Here is a 17437-nt window from a genome sequence, read left to right on the forward strand (position 1 = left end):
TGTAGTAGAAGCTGTTTTTGATAACAAACTGAGCATATCTGGACCAGCATGACCTTTCAAATCTAATGCTAAAGCTGCCTTTTGTTATTGTTTGTGGCTATGTTAGTATCTTTTTATATCAGGGTGCACAAGCTTCTAAAACAACATATAAAACATTACAGGCGTTCCAAACACACCCGTTAAAGCCAGACTAATGAAATTTCTTGCAGATCCTGAAGAATTTATAGGAAGGGAGCCCATGGGGCGCATAAATAAGAGAACCAACTCTGGTCAAGGATGCTAATTGCATAAAATCTGATATTTCTGAAAAATAAGCCACACATAACATTTATGACTCACACAACACCACTTTGGATTAAATTTTAATCATTTCACAGTTAAAATCAGTGCCACGCTGCAGAGCTCTTATTGCAACGCTTTGTTTTTACAGCAAAGATGAATGGATCTGCCTCTCGTAGAGACAGCACCCTTGAGTCAGCTGTTGGCTCCATTTAATTCACTTGGCGATAAAGCATGCGCACGTCCTGCTGTCCAATCAAAACAGCCCGCCTGAGCCGCTCCTCACGTGAGCCTGGCTGCAGTCACACTCTTAAATAATCCCTGGCAGCAACACACACGTTACACATCCCTTTCGCTCAAGTATTTACTCTGCAAATCTGCAAGTTTAGGGACATGACATCGAATAATCCTCAACCTGAGATGTGAAGCATGAGAAGCTGGGATGCTGTCACAAAACTGAAGCATGTGGTGTGGCGTGGCGTGGGTGTCTGGTCAGACACTTGTCACAATGACTTGTGAAAATGCCAGCAGTTGCTGCAAGCGTACACATTGCATTTGCTCTTGCAGGAGTGTGTGTGTTTGCATTGACTAAGCATCACCCTGCGAGGAGGGATCACTTCATTTCACTGCTGGCTTCCAGCCAGGGTCCACTGAGGCAATATTTCTCCCTGCATGAAGCAAAAGAGTCGCTGAGAGGGAGGTATTTAAATATATATGAGCAGATGAAATGTGAGGTACGACCGAGGGGGGGTTGTCCCCGCAGTGCGAGCATTCAAGGGTTGCCAGGATATGTTGTCTGTAAAGAGAGCCTGCAGTCACGTGGCTGTAATCAGATGAAGAATGCTGCTGAGACCCCCTGTGTCCCATGAAAGGGTTAACTTTTTCACAAGCGAGCTCAGTCCTCAGCTCCCCTCTGTAGCCTCTTATTGTCTCTACACAGCACAACGATTTTCTTATCTTCCCCTGTGTGAGGAAGTCAGTCGATCGTGTGCTGCCGCTGGGGGATCAATAATCACTACACTTGTAGTCTGGGTGATTTATGAGCTGTCGTTTCAACTGAACACATCAAAACTATCTGTTAAGGCCTTTAAAATGAGGTGGTACTGTTCAGTTACAGGACTCCTGTGTTGTCTCTCTTCATTGGCTTCCAGTAGCAGCTCCAATCAAGTTCAAAGCTCTTCTTCTGGCTTACAAAACACTGACAAGAACGGCTCCTGCCTACCTAGGGTCCCTCATCAGGTCTACACTCCTTCTCACCCACTACGCTCTGCTTGTGAAAGACGCCTGGTGCTCCCAGCCTAGCGCGGCTCCAAATCTCTAGCCGGACTCTTCTCCTCTGTTGTGCCCAAATGGTGGATTGAGTCTCTTCTTTCAACTTTAAGAGATGTCTGAAGACTCATCTGGTCAGGGAACACTTTCAGCACTTATTACTGAATTACTCTATGTTATTAAAAAAACTCAATGGCTAACCTTCCATTAACTAGATTTTTTTTCCTGTCTAAATTCTTGCTTGTGTCGCAGAGCTGTATCTTATGTCCCTTATACCGTCCGTCTGTGTAATGATTGACAAACAGCAGAGCTGTCTCTTCCTACAGTGTCAGAGGTGAACGCTCTCTCCCACTCGGATGTGTGTTGTTGACAGTAGACGCAGTCATTGGTCGCTTCAGGAAAACCAGCTCTTCCAGCTAGTCATCAGACGCCTTGTCTTATCTCTGTACGTTATTATAATCCACCTGACTGTCACCCACTTCCTGGTGCTGGACAGGAAACAGATTAATATTTAAACTCCAGTGGGAAGCTCTTATTAAAAGTTTCGATGAGTGACACAAAAATGATCACCTTCATCTTTGTTTGCATTATCTACAGAGGCTGAGTTCAGCTTGCTGCGAGGCCGAGAGGTCACAGACAACACTAAGAGTGTTATGCAACCAGCAATCCTTTTAGCTGCCTGCCATTGGTCCGTGCCAGCGTGCTTTCCCCTCTCAGCAACAAGGAGGTTGCCGCTGGTACAAAGCGGCGACAACACAGCGCGGCTCTTTCACTGAAGCACTTGTGAGCGAAAGTGGAGGGTTTAGCGGACTTCTGGTTACTCTCTGAAAGCCTTTGTCTACTGCAGAAAAGCCCTTTTAATTCCCCCGCACAGGGAACATGCCTCAACAGTCGGGGAGCTTAACAGCAGAGTTGTGTTTTTAATTCAGTGAGATATCCAGAGCTGTCACCTTAGGCTCATGATGAGCAGTTTGTGACGGGTGCTGGTCATTTCAGAATCAGAATCAGAATCAGGTTTTATTGGCAAGTACATTTGCACATGCAGGGAATTTGTCTTGGTGTGTTGGTGCAACAATTAACAAGGAAAAAATGAAAATGCAAGATAGTATATAGGAAAGTAAAGATATAAAATATACAAAATATATATTAGAAAAATAATAAAATAGAATAAAATAAAAAATATTTAGTAAAATATTTGATATTACATATATGTTAAAATATAATTATATTTCATAATACATATTTATTAAAATTTAATGATATATTTACAGAAAATTGTAAAAATATTCATGACAATAATAATAATAATAATAATAAAAATAATAATAATAATAAAAATAATAATAATAACTGTATTGCCAAGTACATTTGCCCATGCAGGGAATTTGTCTTTGTGTGTTGGTGCAACAATTAACAAGGAAATAATGAAAATGCAAGTTAGTATGTAGAAAAGTAAAAATATAAAATATACAAAAATATATTAAAAAATACTAAAATAGAATCAAATAAAAATATAAAAAATTTAATATTAAATTTATAATATTTAAATATAATAATATTTAATATATAATATTTAATAAAATTAAATAAACAAAAATTAACTGAAAAATGTTATAATAATAATAATAATAGTAATAATAATGATAATAGTAATAATAATAGTAATAATAATAATAATAAGAATAATAATGATGATAATGAGAAACAGAGGATACAAGGTGCGTCAACCCTTGCACTCACAGGAAACAGGAAAGGAGCAGAGACAGAGGAGGAGAATCAAAGTTGTGGAGGAGAAAGTGCCACGGTTTCACATATTTCCTCGAGTGGATTACTCAGGCCTTTTTCTGCTGCTCTGCTTGTAGCAGTCTAATCTCAGCTGTCGCACACACTCGCAGCTACACAAGCTCACACACCCTGGCTTTAGTTAAGTATGCAAAGTTTGTCCCCTCAGGCTAGCTTTCTATCTCCGCTCCCGCTGCATCTTTCTCCTCATTTCTCCTCGCTGCTATGAATATCTCTGGAATAACACTGATGTCACTGACACTGTGCATGAACCCCTCCCACTGCTGTGACATCACAGCCAGAGGAGGTGTCGCCGACTGATGTGGGGTTGTGATGATGGCGCAGGGCGGAGAGGGACCACAGCTGTCTTTAAAAACCTCACAGGGCGGAGTGGAGGGAGGTGTTTGGGGGCTTTTTTAAACATTGTGGTTTCAGTGACTCCATGCCACTTCCACCAAACCAGGTCATCCACCCAAAGTACAGCACAGCTCAGCACAGCACAGCGAGCAGCCACCCTTAGGCGACGGCTGCAGCTGGCAGACCGCGCCTGTCTGGAGAGGCGGGGACGTGTTGAGCTGCACATTGTGTGGCTGCATGGCATAAAAACACTCATGATAGATCAATCAGTGAGTGCATTAGCTTGTTTTAGTGTGGAGCTGACGAGTCGCCACAGATGTTATGACATAATTAGCTTTAAGCTTTTTTATTAGACTGTAACTCTTTATTTCGTCTTTAAAACTTCGTCGACTTCCTTTCTTAGCGTGCCTCTCAGTTTCAAGAATTAAGTGTATTGATCTGTGTTGCTGACGGTGACCTTGTTAGCGTAACAGAGCTCAGCTTCAATACATGATTAGCAGTGTAATGTCATAGCTCGGCAGATACGCAGGAGAGGCATGTGAGCCTCCTGTGGGAACGGTTTGATGGACTCAGAGACACAAGGTGACTTCTTGTTGAGTTGGGATTCCTATAAACAGAAGCTTGGAGAGCAGGGTGTGTCCCCCTGTGTCTGCTTGGTCCAAACCCTCAATGGGCATCTGTGCTCCCAAGCTGCAGCCTTAAAGAGAACTTCTTTCTCACACACTGTCGTCTTCAAGTTGAATCGACATGTTTCTTTCCTAACAGGACAGATTATTCACACGTGGCTGCTGCTGACTCAGTCCAACTTTTTCTTGCTCCCTTTCTGCCTTTTCCTTCACTCTCCAGCCAGCACTCTGACACGCAGACAGAAGCAGCAAACCCACACCTTTTTTTTTTTTTCCCCCCGGTCTGATTCTTCAGTATTAAAGTAATAGCTTCAGAGGAAATGACACAAATGTTTTCAGGGAATCATCTGTGGCTTCCTGTTTGTCTGGCATTAGCATGACGGGATGTTTTCAGTTGAGCATCTTCTGCAGGATCCAGTTTCAGATATCTTTACACTATGGAGGAGCGATGTTGCCAAATGCACAACACCAGCGTAGGGTTATGCTAATCTGCTCCCTCCTTGACCTAGATTGCTCATTCACACCCTCCAGATGGTCTAAAGTCCTTATGACAGGATGTTCTGGGGGGTTGAGTGGAGGTATTAATGCTGCAATCCAAGTCTCACCGTCTCTGCTTCCTTGTTCTGGTTTCAGGAGCTGTTCCACGTCGTGTCATCAAAACCATCTGAATACAGAGCAAATGTACGGTCATTTGTTCAGCACACACCCATCAATTATGCTCATTGTAGGGCGAGTAAACATGACAACACCACTGTTTGTGGTCGGGTCAGATCCATTTGTGGCTCAGCTCAGTAAACGCATATAAATTAACAAACTACTTCCCCACATCGTTTGAACTTCCCATCCAGAGATATAAACACTTCTCCTCTCAGTCGCAGCCATTAGCCGTTAGCATTCTCAAACATCGACTTCCATGCTCAGCTTTTTCCAATCTGTCTCTGTGGACCTCTACCAGGAACAGCAAAGCCAGTCTTTCCTCTACCACCGATGTTGCCATCCCGTCTTTTGCTGGGCTTCGTTCCAGGAATCTCGGAAATGCGGATCAGCCGGCTGCTGTAACCTTCCCCTTAGAATGTAGCCGGACTGGTTTTTGCGCTCTCAGACAGGTGCATGTTTTAGCCTTGAATCGATAAGGCCAGCACGCCCACCTGAGTCATTCCTGCTCTCACATGTGCCCCATGAAAGGGTGTGTCAGACTCTCCTGTTTCATGAAAGTGTTGTGAATGAAGAGCTGAAAATAGCTTGTGTTGTTGTCAAGCAGGAGGACGCAACAAAGACATGCTAACACGTGTATTTCTGATTTCTTAACTCTCTTTTCTCCATCCTCAGAGAGATCCAGACTACTTGAAGCTATGGCTGGAGATTTTCATCAGCTCCTATGAGCGGTGCCTGGATGTGGACTTTGAAAAGCCGCCTTCAAGGTAACAGTTGTGGCGAAAAAAACATTAAATCTGCACATGTTCGTGAAGAATATGGAGCTGAACGTGGGGCTCTATTTGCAGCTAAATCTCGCTTCCAGAGCCCTCTCCAGCTTTTTTTCCACTGCCTCCTTTCATCATCATCTCCGCCGTCTCGCTGCCTTTTGTCCTCCGCCTTCTCGTCATCCTCTCCCCTCCGCTCCTCCTCTCCTTTCCGTTCTTCCCTCTGCAGCTGTCACATCTGTGCTGCTTTCCCACTCTCCCTTTCTCATATGAGCAGTGCAGCAAACATGATGTGTTTCCAAGGAATTAGAGCCTCACTGCACCAGGCCTGCGCGTGCATGTGTGTGAGTGTGTGATTGAGAGAAAGCAGAGCACCTGCTCCTTCACATTCCCCTTGTGTATCTGCACCAGGATTAACCTCCGTGATAAGAGGCTGCATTTAAAGAGCCCCTCTGCAATTTGCTCCAGCTCTGACATGAGATCCTAAGCCTGCTTTAGAACCAAGGTTTCTCATCAAACGCTTTCATTTCATCTCAATTCCTCTGTGTCTCCAGGCCAGAAGAAGTCCCTCCGGTGTTGACGCTCCTCCCCGACAACATCCTGCAGGTTTTGCGCCACCAGCTGCTGCAGTGCGTCCAGAAGGCCTCTGACGGCCTGGAGCCTGAGCAGCAAAACCTGGCTCTGCTGCTGCTCAAGTTCCTCATCATCATCTGCAGGTACGGAGAGATCGCACAATCACACTGCAGGGAAACAAAGAGTCACAGCTAATGGTCGTATCTTTGTGTCGGTGTCTCTTAAAGGAACCTGTCCAATGTGGAGGAGATCGGCACTTGCTCTTACATCAATCACATCATCACCATGACAACTCTCTACATCCAGCAGGTCTGGCACAAATGAATTGATTTTTCATAACATGAGGATGGTTGTGAGTAGTTTACAAACTGTTAGCCAGTTAAAGAGGATATGAAGGGTTCACAGTCAAAGTCTGCCATAAACATCTAGATATCTTGAAACCGTTTTTCTCCTTAACATCCTGAGTATTCTCTTTTTTTTTCTTTGACAATAAAGTCCTTATTACTCTATAACTATATACAGTTTGTAAGAGGGATTTGGAGTTACCCTGATCTTCTTTCATGTGTAGGGTTCAACATGCTTTCAAAGCAAAAGCCAAAGAGAATACAAATAAAATACAGGAAAAAAAAGAAAAACACACACACACAAACACAAAAAAACCCCTCAGGAACCAAACAGAAAAAAAGCCTCAAAAATAAAAAACAAAACAAAAAAAACTTCAATAAACAAGAAAAAAATAAACTCAAAAAACAAACAACACCCCCCCCCCCAAATAAAAAAATAATCAAAAAATACAAAAAAAAACCAAAAACAAACAACCTCCCACCCCACCCCAAAATAAATAAAAAGATAGATTTTTAAAAAAAAAATTAAAAACAAACAACCTCCCACCCCACCCCAAAATAAATAAAAAGATAAAAAGATAATTTTTTTTAAAAAAAATCAAAAACAAACAACCTCCCACCCCACCCCAAAATTAATAAATAAATAAATAGATAAAAACAATTATAAAAAAATTAAAAAACAAACAATCTCCCACCCCACCCCAAAATAAATAGATAAATAACTAGATAAAAAAAAGGAAAAAAACAAACAACCTCCCACCCCCTCCCCAAAATAAATATACTAATGGAATAAAAAAAGAAAAAAAAAGGAAAAAAACAAACAGCCTCCCCTTAGAAATTTTTTTTTTATTAATTTTAAAAAAGAAAAAAAAACTAAAAACCAACATCCCCCCCCCCCCAAAAAATATAAAAAATAAAATAAAATAAATAAATAAATAAACAAATAAAAAATAAATGATAAATTTAAAAAAAAAGGAAAAAAAAGGAAAAAAAACAAACAACCCCCCCCCCCCCCCAAAAAAAAAAAAACAACAACAAAAAAACAACAACATAAAAATCAATGAAAAAAAAACCCCAAAGCATCCAGCTAATTTTTACAACATGTCTTTCATTTTCCAGCTGAAGAGCAAGACCAAAGAGAAGGAGATGGTGGACCAGAGCCAGGCAGAGGAGTTCGTCCGTCACGCCCTGGCTTTCTGCGAGAGCCTCTACGACCCCTACCGCAACTGGAGGCATCGAACCTGCGGGTACGAACACACACTTTCACATCCCTTCTTGCCTGGTTTCATCTTCCTGCTTTACCTGAATTGTGTGTGTTTCTGTGTGTGTGTGTTTCTCCAGGGAGCAGCTGGGCACCGTGGAAAGAAGCAGGCAGAAATACAAGGCAGCTCCGCTCACTGTCGAGTTTGTCCCTTTCTTTTACCGTAAGTTTCTCCTCACTCCTTCTTTCTCCTCCATCTTTTCCTGAGTGCTTCCATGCCGCCTCTCCTTCCTTTCAATCCCCTCTTTGTAGTCCCTGTCCTGACTGTGAATGGTGTCTGTCAGGCCTCTTCAGCTGTGCCTGCGGCCATTTTGAACAAATCCTTCTTTCTGTCCTGCGTCTGGCGTGCGGCTGCTGTGGTTTGGCAGCAGAGATAATCCTGAACACCCAACATTAAAGACAGACTGTGTCGCTGTGTGTGCTTTTCATGCTTTTGTGGGGAAAGGAAATGCAAGTTTGTGATGGCAGGGGTGATCAGCTATGCTCCTTTCTGAAGCAGACGTGTTGACAGATGGGTTAATGGATGACTGGGACCACCGTGACCTGAAGGTTACTGACAGGGCTGCTGCATGCCTCGCTGTCTGTGTTTGTGCAGCGTTCTCCCTGTCTGATCTGGCGTGCAGATTTTATGAGTTCTGTCTTTGTTTTGTTGTATTTGCGTAACTGACATCGCAGCAACTGACCAAACTGAGCGTGTTTGTTTATTATTTCAGAGTGCTTCCAGGAGAGTGAACACCTGAAGGAGAGTCTAAAATGCTGCTTACTGCACCTGTTTGGAGCCATAGTCGCAGGTGACCAGGTGAGCTGAAGAGTCACGTCATCATCATTGTTACAAACATTCCAGATTACACAATTAAATCAAGAGATCAACCTTCCTCTGTCTCATTCCCTCAGAGGAACGCCCTCCTCGCCATCTCCCCCGCCACCATGGAGGTGTTGATGCGCGTCCTAGCTGACTGCTCCACAGGCAGCTGCCCGTCAGACGAGGGCGAGGACTGGGACAGCGAGGCCCCCGATCGCAAGGCAGTGCTCACCTTAGGCTGCCTGCGGGAGGTGGTGCAGCGTCTCCTCGCCTCCAGCTCTGACCAGCGGCAAGTGGAGATCGCCTCTGTGCTGGAAAACTACTTCAAGCTGCTCAACTCGGACCCTGCGGCTGTGGTCGCTGCGAAACAGCAGCAGCAGCAGCAGCAGCAGCAGCAAGCGAAAGTCCGAGTGCCAACTCTGGGGCGCCACTGGGAGAGCAGATTTGTGGCGCTGCAAGTAAATATGCTAGGTAAACACTCAACACTTTCACAGCAGCTGGATCCTGATTTACTCAGAGGAAGACGCTGAGGTAACATCTTCATCACTGTCTTCCTCAGACACCATCAGGGACATGTTCCTGTGCTCAGACAGGCCAGTTCTTCAAGCCATCTTCCTCAACAGCAACTGCTTCGAGCATCTGACGCGGCTGCTGCAGAACAGCAAGGTAACAGCACATCCTCTCAATCTAAATATAACCTGAAGAGACCACAGAGAGCAGAATTTGCTTCATCTTCCTCTTATTTGTGATGTTCAGGCTCTTTAGTTCTAACTCCCTCAGCTGAGCTTGATCTTTTTCTAGTGTCTGATGAAACAAGATCAAGAAGCTGCTGTAAGCTGTTGTCCTTTATTAATGAGACACCTCCCAGTGAACTCATCTCCCAGATGCTGTGTCTATTTATAGAAAGGTTTATGAAACGTTTACACCACTGCCTCAAAACTTCCAGTTATGAAAGAGTTTTGTTGTAGTTTAACAACTTTTTGAGCATTTTGCCCACCTTGCATGTTTGCCTCCCCACAGCAAGGCTGGATCACCACACGCCTCCTCACAGCGCCCCCTGCAGAGGCCCCCCAGCTTCTAACCTCCCACTTACAAACATCTCTCCTCCTCCCTCCTCCCTCTTTTGTCTCCATCCTCTCTTTCTGTCCACCTCCTTCCCTCCCCACACATGCTGTGTTGACATGTTGCCTGTTGTATGTGTGTGTGCGTGTGTTTGTGCGTGTGTCAGCTGGTTAACGCTAGGTGCACGGCGGCAGACAAGGACCAGAAAGATATAACCAACAACAGGTTACTGACAGGAGAGAGGGACACTCAGGTACCGCCGAGAAAAGCCCCTCCCCCTCCCCTCAACCATCATCATCCACTTACCTGCACTTTGCTGTCACCTGCTGCAGAGTCCCGTCACAGCGTTTCCTTCCTTTGAGGCATGGAGCCACTCCACAGCAAGGCGTAGCTGCAGATATCCCTCCATTGGACACAAGTGCCTCTGTTTGATAGCTTTCTCTAAAACCTGAATCCAGCAGAGTCCTCATCTTGCTGTGGAGTGACCCCTTCGCCTCTTTCACTGCTCTCATTTCATTAATCTAAGTTCCCTCACATCACCGCGGCCCTCCTGCACCCTCCCCTCCCACATGATCCTGGTTTTACTATGGGTTCAACTGGAATGCTGTCACATGTTTGTCCTAATAGGGTTTGAATCCAGTGAGGATGATCTACGTGTTTGTAATTTCTTCGCCACATTCCCTCTCCAGCTGGTCCGAGACTCTGTGCGACAGAGTAATGTGGCAGAGCTGGACGGAGGGATGTGTTTCTGTTGATTTTGCATCGTCTGGCTTGCATGCGGTTTTTTGTGGATGTTTGTCTGCGTGAGGAAAACGGAGTGAGGTTCTTTCTTTTTCTTTCTTTATTTTTTTAAATGTGGGGGTGGGTGTTATATTTCTTTTGCTCACAAAGCCCTGAGAGCTTCCTGCTCCAGTCGGATCTATTAAAAGGATTGTTTTCTTTACCTGGAGCAGAAAGACGACACGTCTCTGAGCTGCTGGGTAGAAACTTTACTGCAGGGTTCTAAATATCATCACAATTTAATCAAACGTCTATGGAACCCCAAAAGGGTCATAATTAAATGAAGAAAAACAACATTTTGAAATAAATGCCATTTTGATAAATAACAGACAAATATATAATATGGCCATTAAATTGTGAACTTCTGTAATATGTAATTATTATAATTAAATATTTCTTAATTTTTATTTTATTTATTTCATCTTTTTTTTGATAATGACTTTTTATTAATTTTCCAAGGTTTTATAATTTTTTTTTTTTTTTTTTTTATTTATATATTTTTTTCATAATGTCCTTTTCCACAATGGCCTTATTTTTTCATAATGTTGTTTTTCATCAGATTGACTAGGTCTGTCAATCATAGCTAGAGGGTGGGACCTCTGCTTGACCCTTAGAGATCTTTTTTTTTTTTCTTTTTTTTTTTTTTTTTTCATTTTTTTTAGTCATTACACTGACAGACGACATTATGAAATAAAAAGTAAAAAAAACAAATGACTGTAAAAAAATTTTTTTTAAATTTATAATTGCTTGGAAGTTAAATAAAAAGTCATATTTTTTTTAAAAAAGTGTGAAATTTTTAAAACAATCATTTTGAAATATTAAATTATAATAATTCAATATTAGAGAATAATAAAACATGCTATATTTTACAGTTTAATGGCCATATTACTTATTTTTCTGTTATCTAACAAATTGTATTTATTTCAAAATTTTGTTTCTATTAATTTAATTTTGACTCTTTTGGGGTTCCATAAACACAAAGGCGTCAACTTAAGTTTCCTTTTCTTCCTCTCAGTGTGATGCATGTAATATTTAATACAGAATGTATGAATGGTAAAGCTTAAACAGATGTAAAGTTCTGAATGTGCTGAAGCATCCATGAGGAATAAGAGGAGATTTAACTTGCGACCACTCATCTTTAAAATCCCACAATAAGAAGGAGTTTTTGATCCAGGAGGAACTGATGAGTCTGATTCTTCCTCAGGTGTTTCAAGGGCGACTCGACTCCCTCGCCGTAGCAACCATCAAAGCCCTGACGACAGTGATGCACAAATCACCAGCTGCAAAGGTAACCACTCAAATGTACGCACGTTAAGGTTATTTCTGCTCTCAGGTGTGTGACGTTAAACTTTTTTTTGTACTGTCTACCACACAGGAAGTGTTCAAGGAGAGGATCGGTTACAATCACCTGTATGAAGTTCTTACGTCACTCGGTCAGCCGTCACGTCACCTCCTCAAAGAGCTGATGAACATGGTGAGAGGAGGAGAGGGACTGTGGTGTTTGGTTCAGGATGTCCTAACAGTGTGTGTGTGTGTGTGTGTGTGTGTGTGATCACTTACCTTGTGTGTGCCCGTGCAGGCCGTGGAGGGCGAGCACACCTCAGTGGGGCTCCTGGGCATCAGTAACGTGGAGCCCCTGCTGCTGCTGGTCCAGTGGCTCCCAGAGCTGGACTCATCGGAGCTGCAGCTCTTCACCGCCGACTGGCTCCGCCGCCTCAGCTGCCTCAACCGCCAAACCCGCGCCACCTGCGTCAACGCCGCCATGGTCATGCGAGCACTCGCCGCCTTGGAGCGTCACGAACGTTTACACCGCTCTTGCGCTGAGAGCCTCCAAGGACTAGTGGGCTCTCTGGGCTCCCAGTCTTTGAGTGCAAGGGAACTCTTGGGACTCCTGCGCCTTCTCAGGCCTCCAGAGCCCAACCAAGCGCACCCATATGTGGCTGCTGCGCTCAGAGCGCTCCTGGCGATGGTACGGAAGCAGGGTTTGGAGAGTGCCATGCAGTACTTTGATCTGTCGCCGAGCATGGCGGGGATCGTGGTTCCAACGGTGCAGCGCTGGCCTGGATCTGCTTTCAGCTTTCTCGCCTGGTTGTCACTGGACCAGGACCAGCTGGGTCCACCAAGCAAGGACAAGAGGAAGCAGCTGTACAGGTGAGGGGGAGGAGAAGACACACACTCATGCTTTTTGGTTTTGGAGATAAAACATTCACATCAGTTTCTTTTTTTTTTTACCCTTTACAGCTTTTTCACCCCTGGAGGGACGGGGTTCGAGGCCTTCATCAGCTCAGCAGGAGTCCTGGTCGTTGCTGTATGTACGAAAAAAGAGTACGTCACCGTCATGCTGCCTGACTACTGCTTCTGTGACTCTCTCTGGGTGAGTTTGCTCTTATGAATCAGACTGTTATTGAACTCCTCACCTCTCCTTAAGAACGTTACAAACTGAAATCCTCAAAACTGGAACCACCCTGCGTTTAGGAGATTAGCACCTTTAAATCAAATGCCCTGGGACTAATTAAAAGCAGCAGTGCTGAGTATTAAAGGGGCTTCTGAATTTCTGTTTACAGCACAGCATCGGCGTGGTGCACGTTCCCGGGAAGAGGCCGTTTGGACAGAGCTTTGTGCACATTTATGTGGATGGACAGCAGAAGCTATCCACCCCCCTCAAGTATCCCACGATGACAGAGGTGAGTCTAAGCTGTTTTCAGTTTGATCACCAGATACACGTTTGATTTTTATTCGCTGACTTTTCCCATGTTTTCTTCAACAGCCGTTCATCTCCTGCTGCATCGGCTCAGCAGGCCACCGGACCACCACTCCCCCACCCTCCCAGATCCCAGACCCTCCCTTCTCCACCGCTACCACCCCGACCACTCGCTCCTCACTGGGCAGCATCCTGTCCCCTCAGACCTGGGGAGGCCTCCCTTGGGGGAAACCGGAGTCTGTGACCAAGCTGATCTCAGCAGGGACGCAGGACAGCGAGTGGGGGAGCCCCACGTCCTTGCAGGGCCAGCTGGGGAGCATCATGGTCTTCCATGAGCCACTGCAAGCCACTCAAATTAAAGCCATCTGTAGTGCTGGTGAGAGAAATCAACTGATTGTAAATGACAAAGAAAATGAAACAGGATGTGTGTAACCTTTTTTTTCGTCCAGGTCCAAACTGTATCTCTCCACTAAAGGCCCAGGAATCAGAGCTGGGTGACCTCTCAACCAAACTTCTTCTGCACTACTCACCAAAGGTATCTGCTCCTTTTTAGACAATTCATCTGAGTGAAACTCCCTTCCTGGAAACTAAACCTGTCTCTTTCTCATCAGGCGTGTAGGAACCCTATCTGTCTGGATCTGTCCCCAAACATGCTGCATGGACGCTTGACCGGGAACAAAGTCGTCAACTGGGACATCAAGGTAGAAAAGATGCAGCTAAAGCTAACATGCTTTCAGAAGAAGGGAGCAGTGTTATTAACAAATCTTTTACAGGACATGATCAACTGCGTGGGCGGACTCCCGGTGCTCTTCCCCATTCTGGAGCAGCTGTCCCTCGTGACGCCTGATCAACAGGCCAGCGACCCTGCTGCTGCATCTGATTTCATCACCCCTGATGTAGCCACGCCAGCCGATGGAGACTGGGTCATCCTCCCGTCGAACAGGGCATCAGGTCTGTAAGCGTATCCCCTCGTTTAATCCAGCGGTGGACGTATGAAATCAACGTGAACTTTCTGTTTCAGAGGCCCGCCTGGAGAAGAATCTGGTGGCCACTTTCCTCCTGGTGCTGAAGCACTTCCTGCAGAGGCATCCGATCAACCAGGAGAATCTGCTGCACTCACACGGCGTGGCTACGCTAGGAGCTCTGCTGCAGAAGGTTTGAAAGCCAGTTCTAATATTTACAAGCTGAGTTCAGGGAGGAAATATATTGAATACACAAATCTAAACATAACGTTTATCCATGCAAAAAAGGACGAAAGCCTCTTTGGATTAGCTCAGTGCAGTAGCAACAAATTAAACCTGACTTTGCATTAGTTTTTTAACTCGTATAGCTTTTATACTCTGCTGCAGTGTGTGAGAAACACGAGGTGTGTGAAGTAAGAATTTTGGACCCCCCTCCTGTGAAAACAAATGACCTCAGACAGCTTTTGTCCTACTCTTTCTGTCTGCTTCTCCCCGTCTGTGTTTGCGTTCTCCTTTGTGTCTCAGCCTTTTTTTTCCTCCCTGTCCTCTACTTGCTGCAACTGCTCCAGCATTTCTTTATCTGCTGGGAAATACCTCACAATTAACATTTACACTGTGGGAAAATAAAAGCCTCCGCAGAGACGCAGATAAAAGAAAAATGTCTCAGATGTGGTGATAGCTGCTGTTTGCAGACCGACCACACCCTGCAGATGTTAAAAGTCTAAATAAACCTTTAATGTTTCCCCGTTCCACCAAGTTCCTTATCTGTTTTGTGTAGGCAAATCATGTTAGCAAACAAGCCTCAACATGTTTTAGAGAGGAAATAAAACACTAACAGGTGCATCTCTGTGAATGAGATCATGATGGAGAAGTCTGATGTATTGTTTTTGCGTTAGCTGCCAGTAGGTCACGTAGATGTCAGCGTCCTGGTGGCCATGCAGCTCCTGATCGAGCAGGTGACGTATGAGAAGAACCAGGCCCTGCTGCAGCAGCTTCACTCTCACCTGCTCTTCAACTTCAACATCTGGAACAAAGGAGACTTCCCTCTGCGTATAGGTAAGACCTCAGAGCGTGCTGGTATTTATGAGTGTGTGGGAGCCGGTGTCGTTTGAACACATGTCTGCTCTTTTAACGCAGGTCACATCCAGTACATGTCCACGGTCATCAAAGACAACAGGAAGCAGTTCAGGAAGAAATATGGAGTTCAGTTTCTTTTGGACACCGTGCGGCTTTATTACGGGTCAGTGCCTCTTTCCAGATGTGAAATCTGCTGAACACGGCGCCTCTTTTTCCCCCTAACTGTCCTCACTTCCTTCTCTGTGCTTCAGGAGGAACAGTAATAAAGAGAGCGACCTGAGTGAGGACGACATCCGCACCATCCGCGCGTCTCTCTGCGGCCTTATTAAGTACTACATCAGCAAGGGGATGTCACAGGAGGAGATGCACAGCATTCTGGGATACATTGCTGCCATTGGGGACGAGGAGCAGGTGAGAGGATGAGGTGGTTGGATATCACTGTAAACACAGCTTAATGCTGTTTCTGTTTGAGGATTGAACAAGATGACCTCATGTTAAAGGATTCTGTTTCCTTTGAGGCTCACTGCACAGTGCAGGAAGCTGTCGGCTCATTTCCTGCCTGCCATCTTTCCTGCATTATCTCATATTTTCCTCTTTGTAAGCATTCTCCTGCAGCGACTGCTTCCTGAAACAAACTGCTTTATTTACATACGGCCGTAAACTCCAACACCTGTTAACCTCTGTCGCTTTCACAGGACTTTTTGTAAAATCCATTTCCTCCTTCTTTCACACCTCATCCCCCTTCTCCTCTTTGGTCCCGACTCATTTTTCATTCTGTGTCACTTTGCATATCCTCTTACAGCGCCACGCTACATGTGTGAGCTTACATCACGCATTAGGTTTTTTAATTTCCTTCAGGATATATAAAGTGTCTATCTAGCTGTCGAGCTACCCTCAATAGCTTTCTTTCTGGCTATCTATCTATCTATCTATCTATCTATCTATCTATCTATCTATCTATCTATCTATCTATCTATCTATCTATCTATCTATCTATCTATCTATCTATCTATCTATCTATCTGTCTAGTTAGCTAGCGTTCCATCTATCTGTCTAGTAAGCTAGCTTTCTATCTATCTGTCTAGTAAGCTAGCTTTCTATCTATCTGTCTAGCTATTTTGGTATCTATCTATCTATTGCTAGCTTCCTATCTAGCTATCTGCCTAGCTATATGGCTATCTAGCTATCTATCTGGCAATTTTGCTAGCTATCTACATATGTAGCTATTTAGCTTTCTAGCTATTTTACTAGCTATTTATCAAGCTTTATTGCTGGCTAGCTACTTATATAGCTAACTATTTTTGCTATCTATCTATCTATCTATCTATCTATCTATCTATCTATCTATCTATCTATCTATCTATCTATCTATCTATCTATCTATCTATCTATCTATCTATCTATGTGGCTAGTAGGGACCTAGCTTGCTACCTATCTAGCTGTCTATCTAGCTATTTTGCTAGTTATTTAGCTATCTATCTAGTTGTTTATCTAACGATCTATCTCTCTATCTGTTTTGCTTTCTGTCTATCTATCTATCTATCTATCTATCTATCTATCTATCTATCTATCTATCTATCTATCTATCTATCTATCTATCTATCTATCTATCTATCTATCTATCTTTCTATCTATCTATCTATACTTCTTTCTATGTGTTTGGCGGGTAGCTATTTATCTGGCCATTTTCTGGCTAGCTACTTATATAGCTATCTATCTAGCTCTTTTGCTGGCTATCAACTTAGCTATTTTGCTAGCTAGCTACTTATATAGTTAGCTATATGGCTATCTGTCTATCTATCTATTGATCCATTTCTCTATCCATCTAGCTAGCTAGCTACTGGACTTATGGTCAATACAACTGAAAATCAAACATGCATTCTGCTACTTTGCTAAGCTAAAGCTACATTTCTGTCATTTCTTCATGTTGCAGTTGTGTGGATTGCTGGAGCTGCTGCTCAGCCTTCTCCAAAGCAGCCCAGCCAGAGACCAGATCTTCCTGCTCCTCTTTGAACCAGGCGCCGCAGACTCCTGCTACGCTCTCCTGCTCAACAACAAGCACTCAGACAGGCTCAGAGAGCTCGTCTTCAAGGTGGGTTATCAATCAGCTTCAGCTTAAACATCTACGTCTGTTCCTCCCC

General features: G+C 44.0%; 1 protein-coding gene across 4 annotated transcripts in view; it reads left to right on the plus strand.

Moving 5' to 3' along the window:
* Positions 1-17437, plus strand: part of nbeal1 (neurobeachin-like 1) — a 29105-nt gene that overhangs the window by 1017 nt on the left and 10651 nt on the right. For 3 of the 4 annotated variants that reach the window (XM_074664284.1, XM_074664287.1, XM_074664285.1), the window contains exons 3-25: positions 5643-5734; positions 6289-6450; positions 6535-6616; positions 7771-7898; positions 7993-8075; positions 8626-8711; positions 8807-9185; positions 9274-9380; positions 9943-10029; positions 11761-11844; positions 11932-12030; positions 12136-12707; positions 12798-12930; positions 13121-13240; positions 13324-13633; positions 13707-13792; positions 13869-13958; positions 14031-14208; positions 14279-14412; positions 15116-15275; positions 15357-15459; positions 15548-15707; positions 17230-17388. In XM_074664284.1, the coding sequence (XP_074520385.1) occupies positions 5643-5734; positions 6289-6450; positions 6535-6616; positions 7771-7898; positions 7993-8075; positions 8626-8711; positions 8807-9185; positions 9274-9380; positions 9943-10029; positions 11761-11844; positions 11932-12030; positions 12136-12707; positions 12798-12930; positions 13121-13240; positions 13324-13633; positions 13707-13792; positions 13869-13958; positions 14031-14208; positions 14279-14412; positions 15116-15275; positions 15357-15459; positions 15548-15707; positions 17230-17388 (3594 nt within the window). The remainder of the gene's footprint in view (positions 1-5642; positions 5735-6288; positions 6451-6534; positions 6617-7770; positions 7899-7992; positions 8076-8625; positions 8712-8806; positions 9186-9273; positions 9381-9942; positions 10030-11760; positions 11845-11931; positions 12031-12135; positions 12708-12797; positions 12931-13120; positions 13241-13323; positions 13634-13706; positions 13793-13868; positions 13959-14030; positions 14209-14278; positions 14413-15115; positions 15276-15356; positions 15460-15547; positions 15708-17229; positions 17389-17437) is intronic. The other variant, XM_074664286.1, reaches the window with a different exon arrangement.

This window comes from Halichoeres trimaculatus, unplaced genomic scaffold (genome assembly GCF_033239565.1).
Source record: "Halichoeres trimaculatus isolate MK-OKI-2021-1 unplaced genomic scaffold, fHalTri1.1 fHalTri1_scaffold_24, whole genome shotgun sequence".
NCBI classification, from domain to species: Eukaryota; Metazoa; Chordata; class Actinopteri; order Labriformes; family Labridae; genus Halichoeres; species Halichoeres trimaculatus.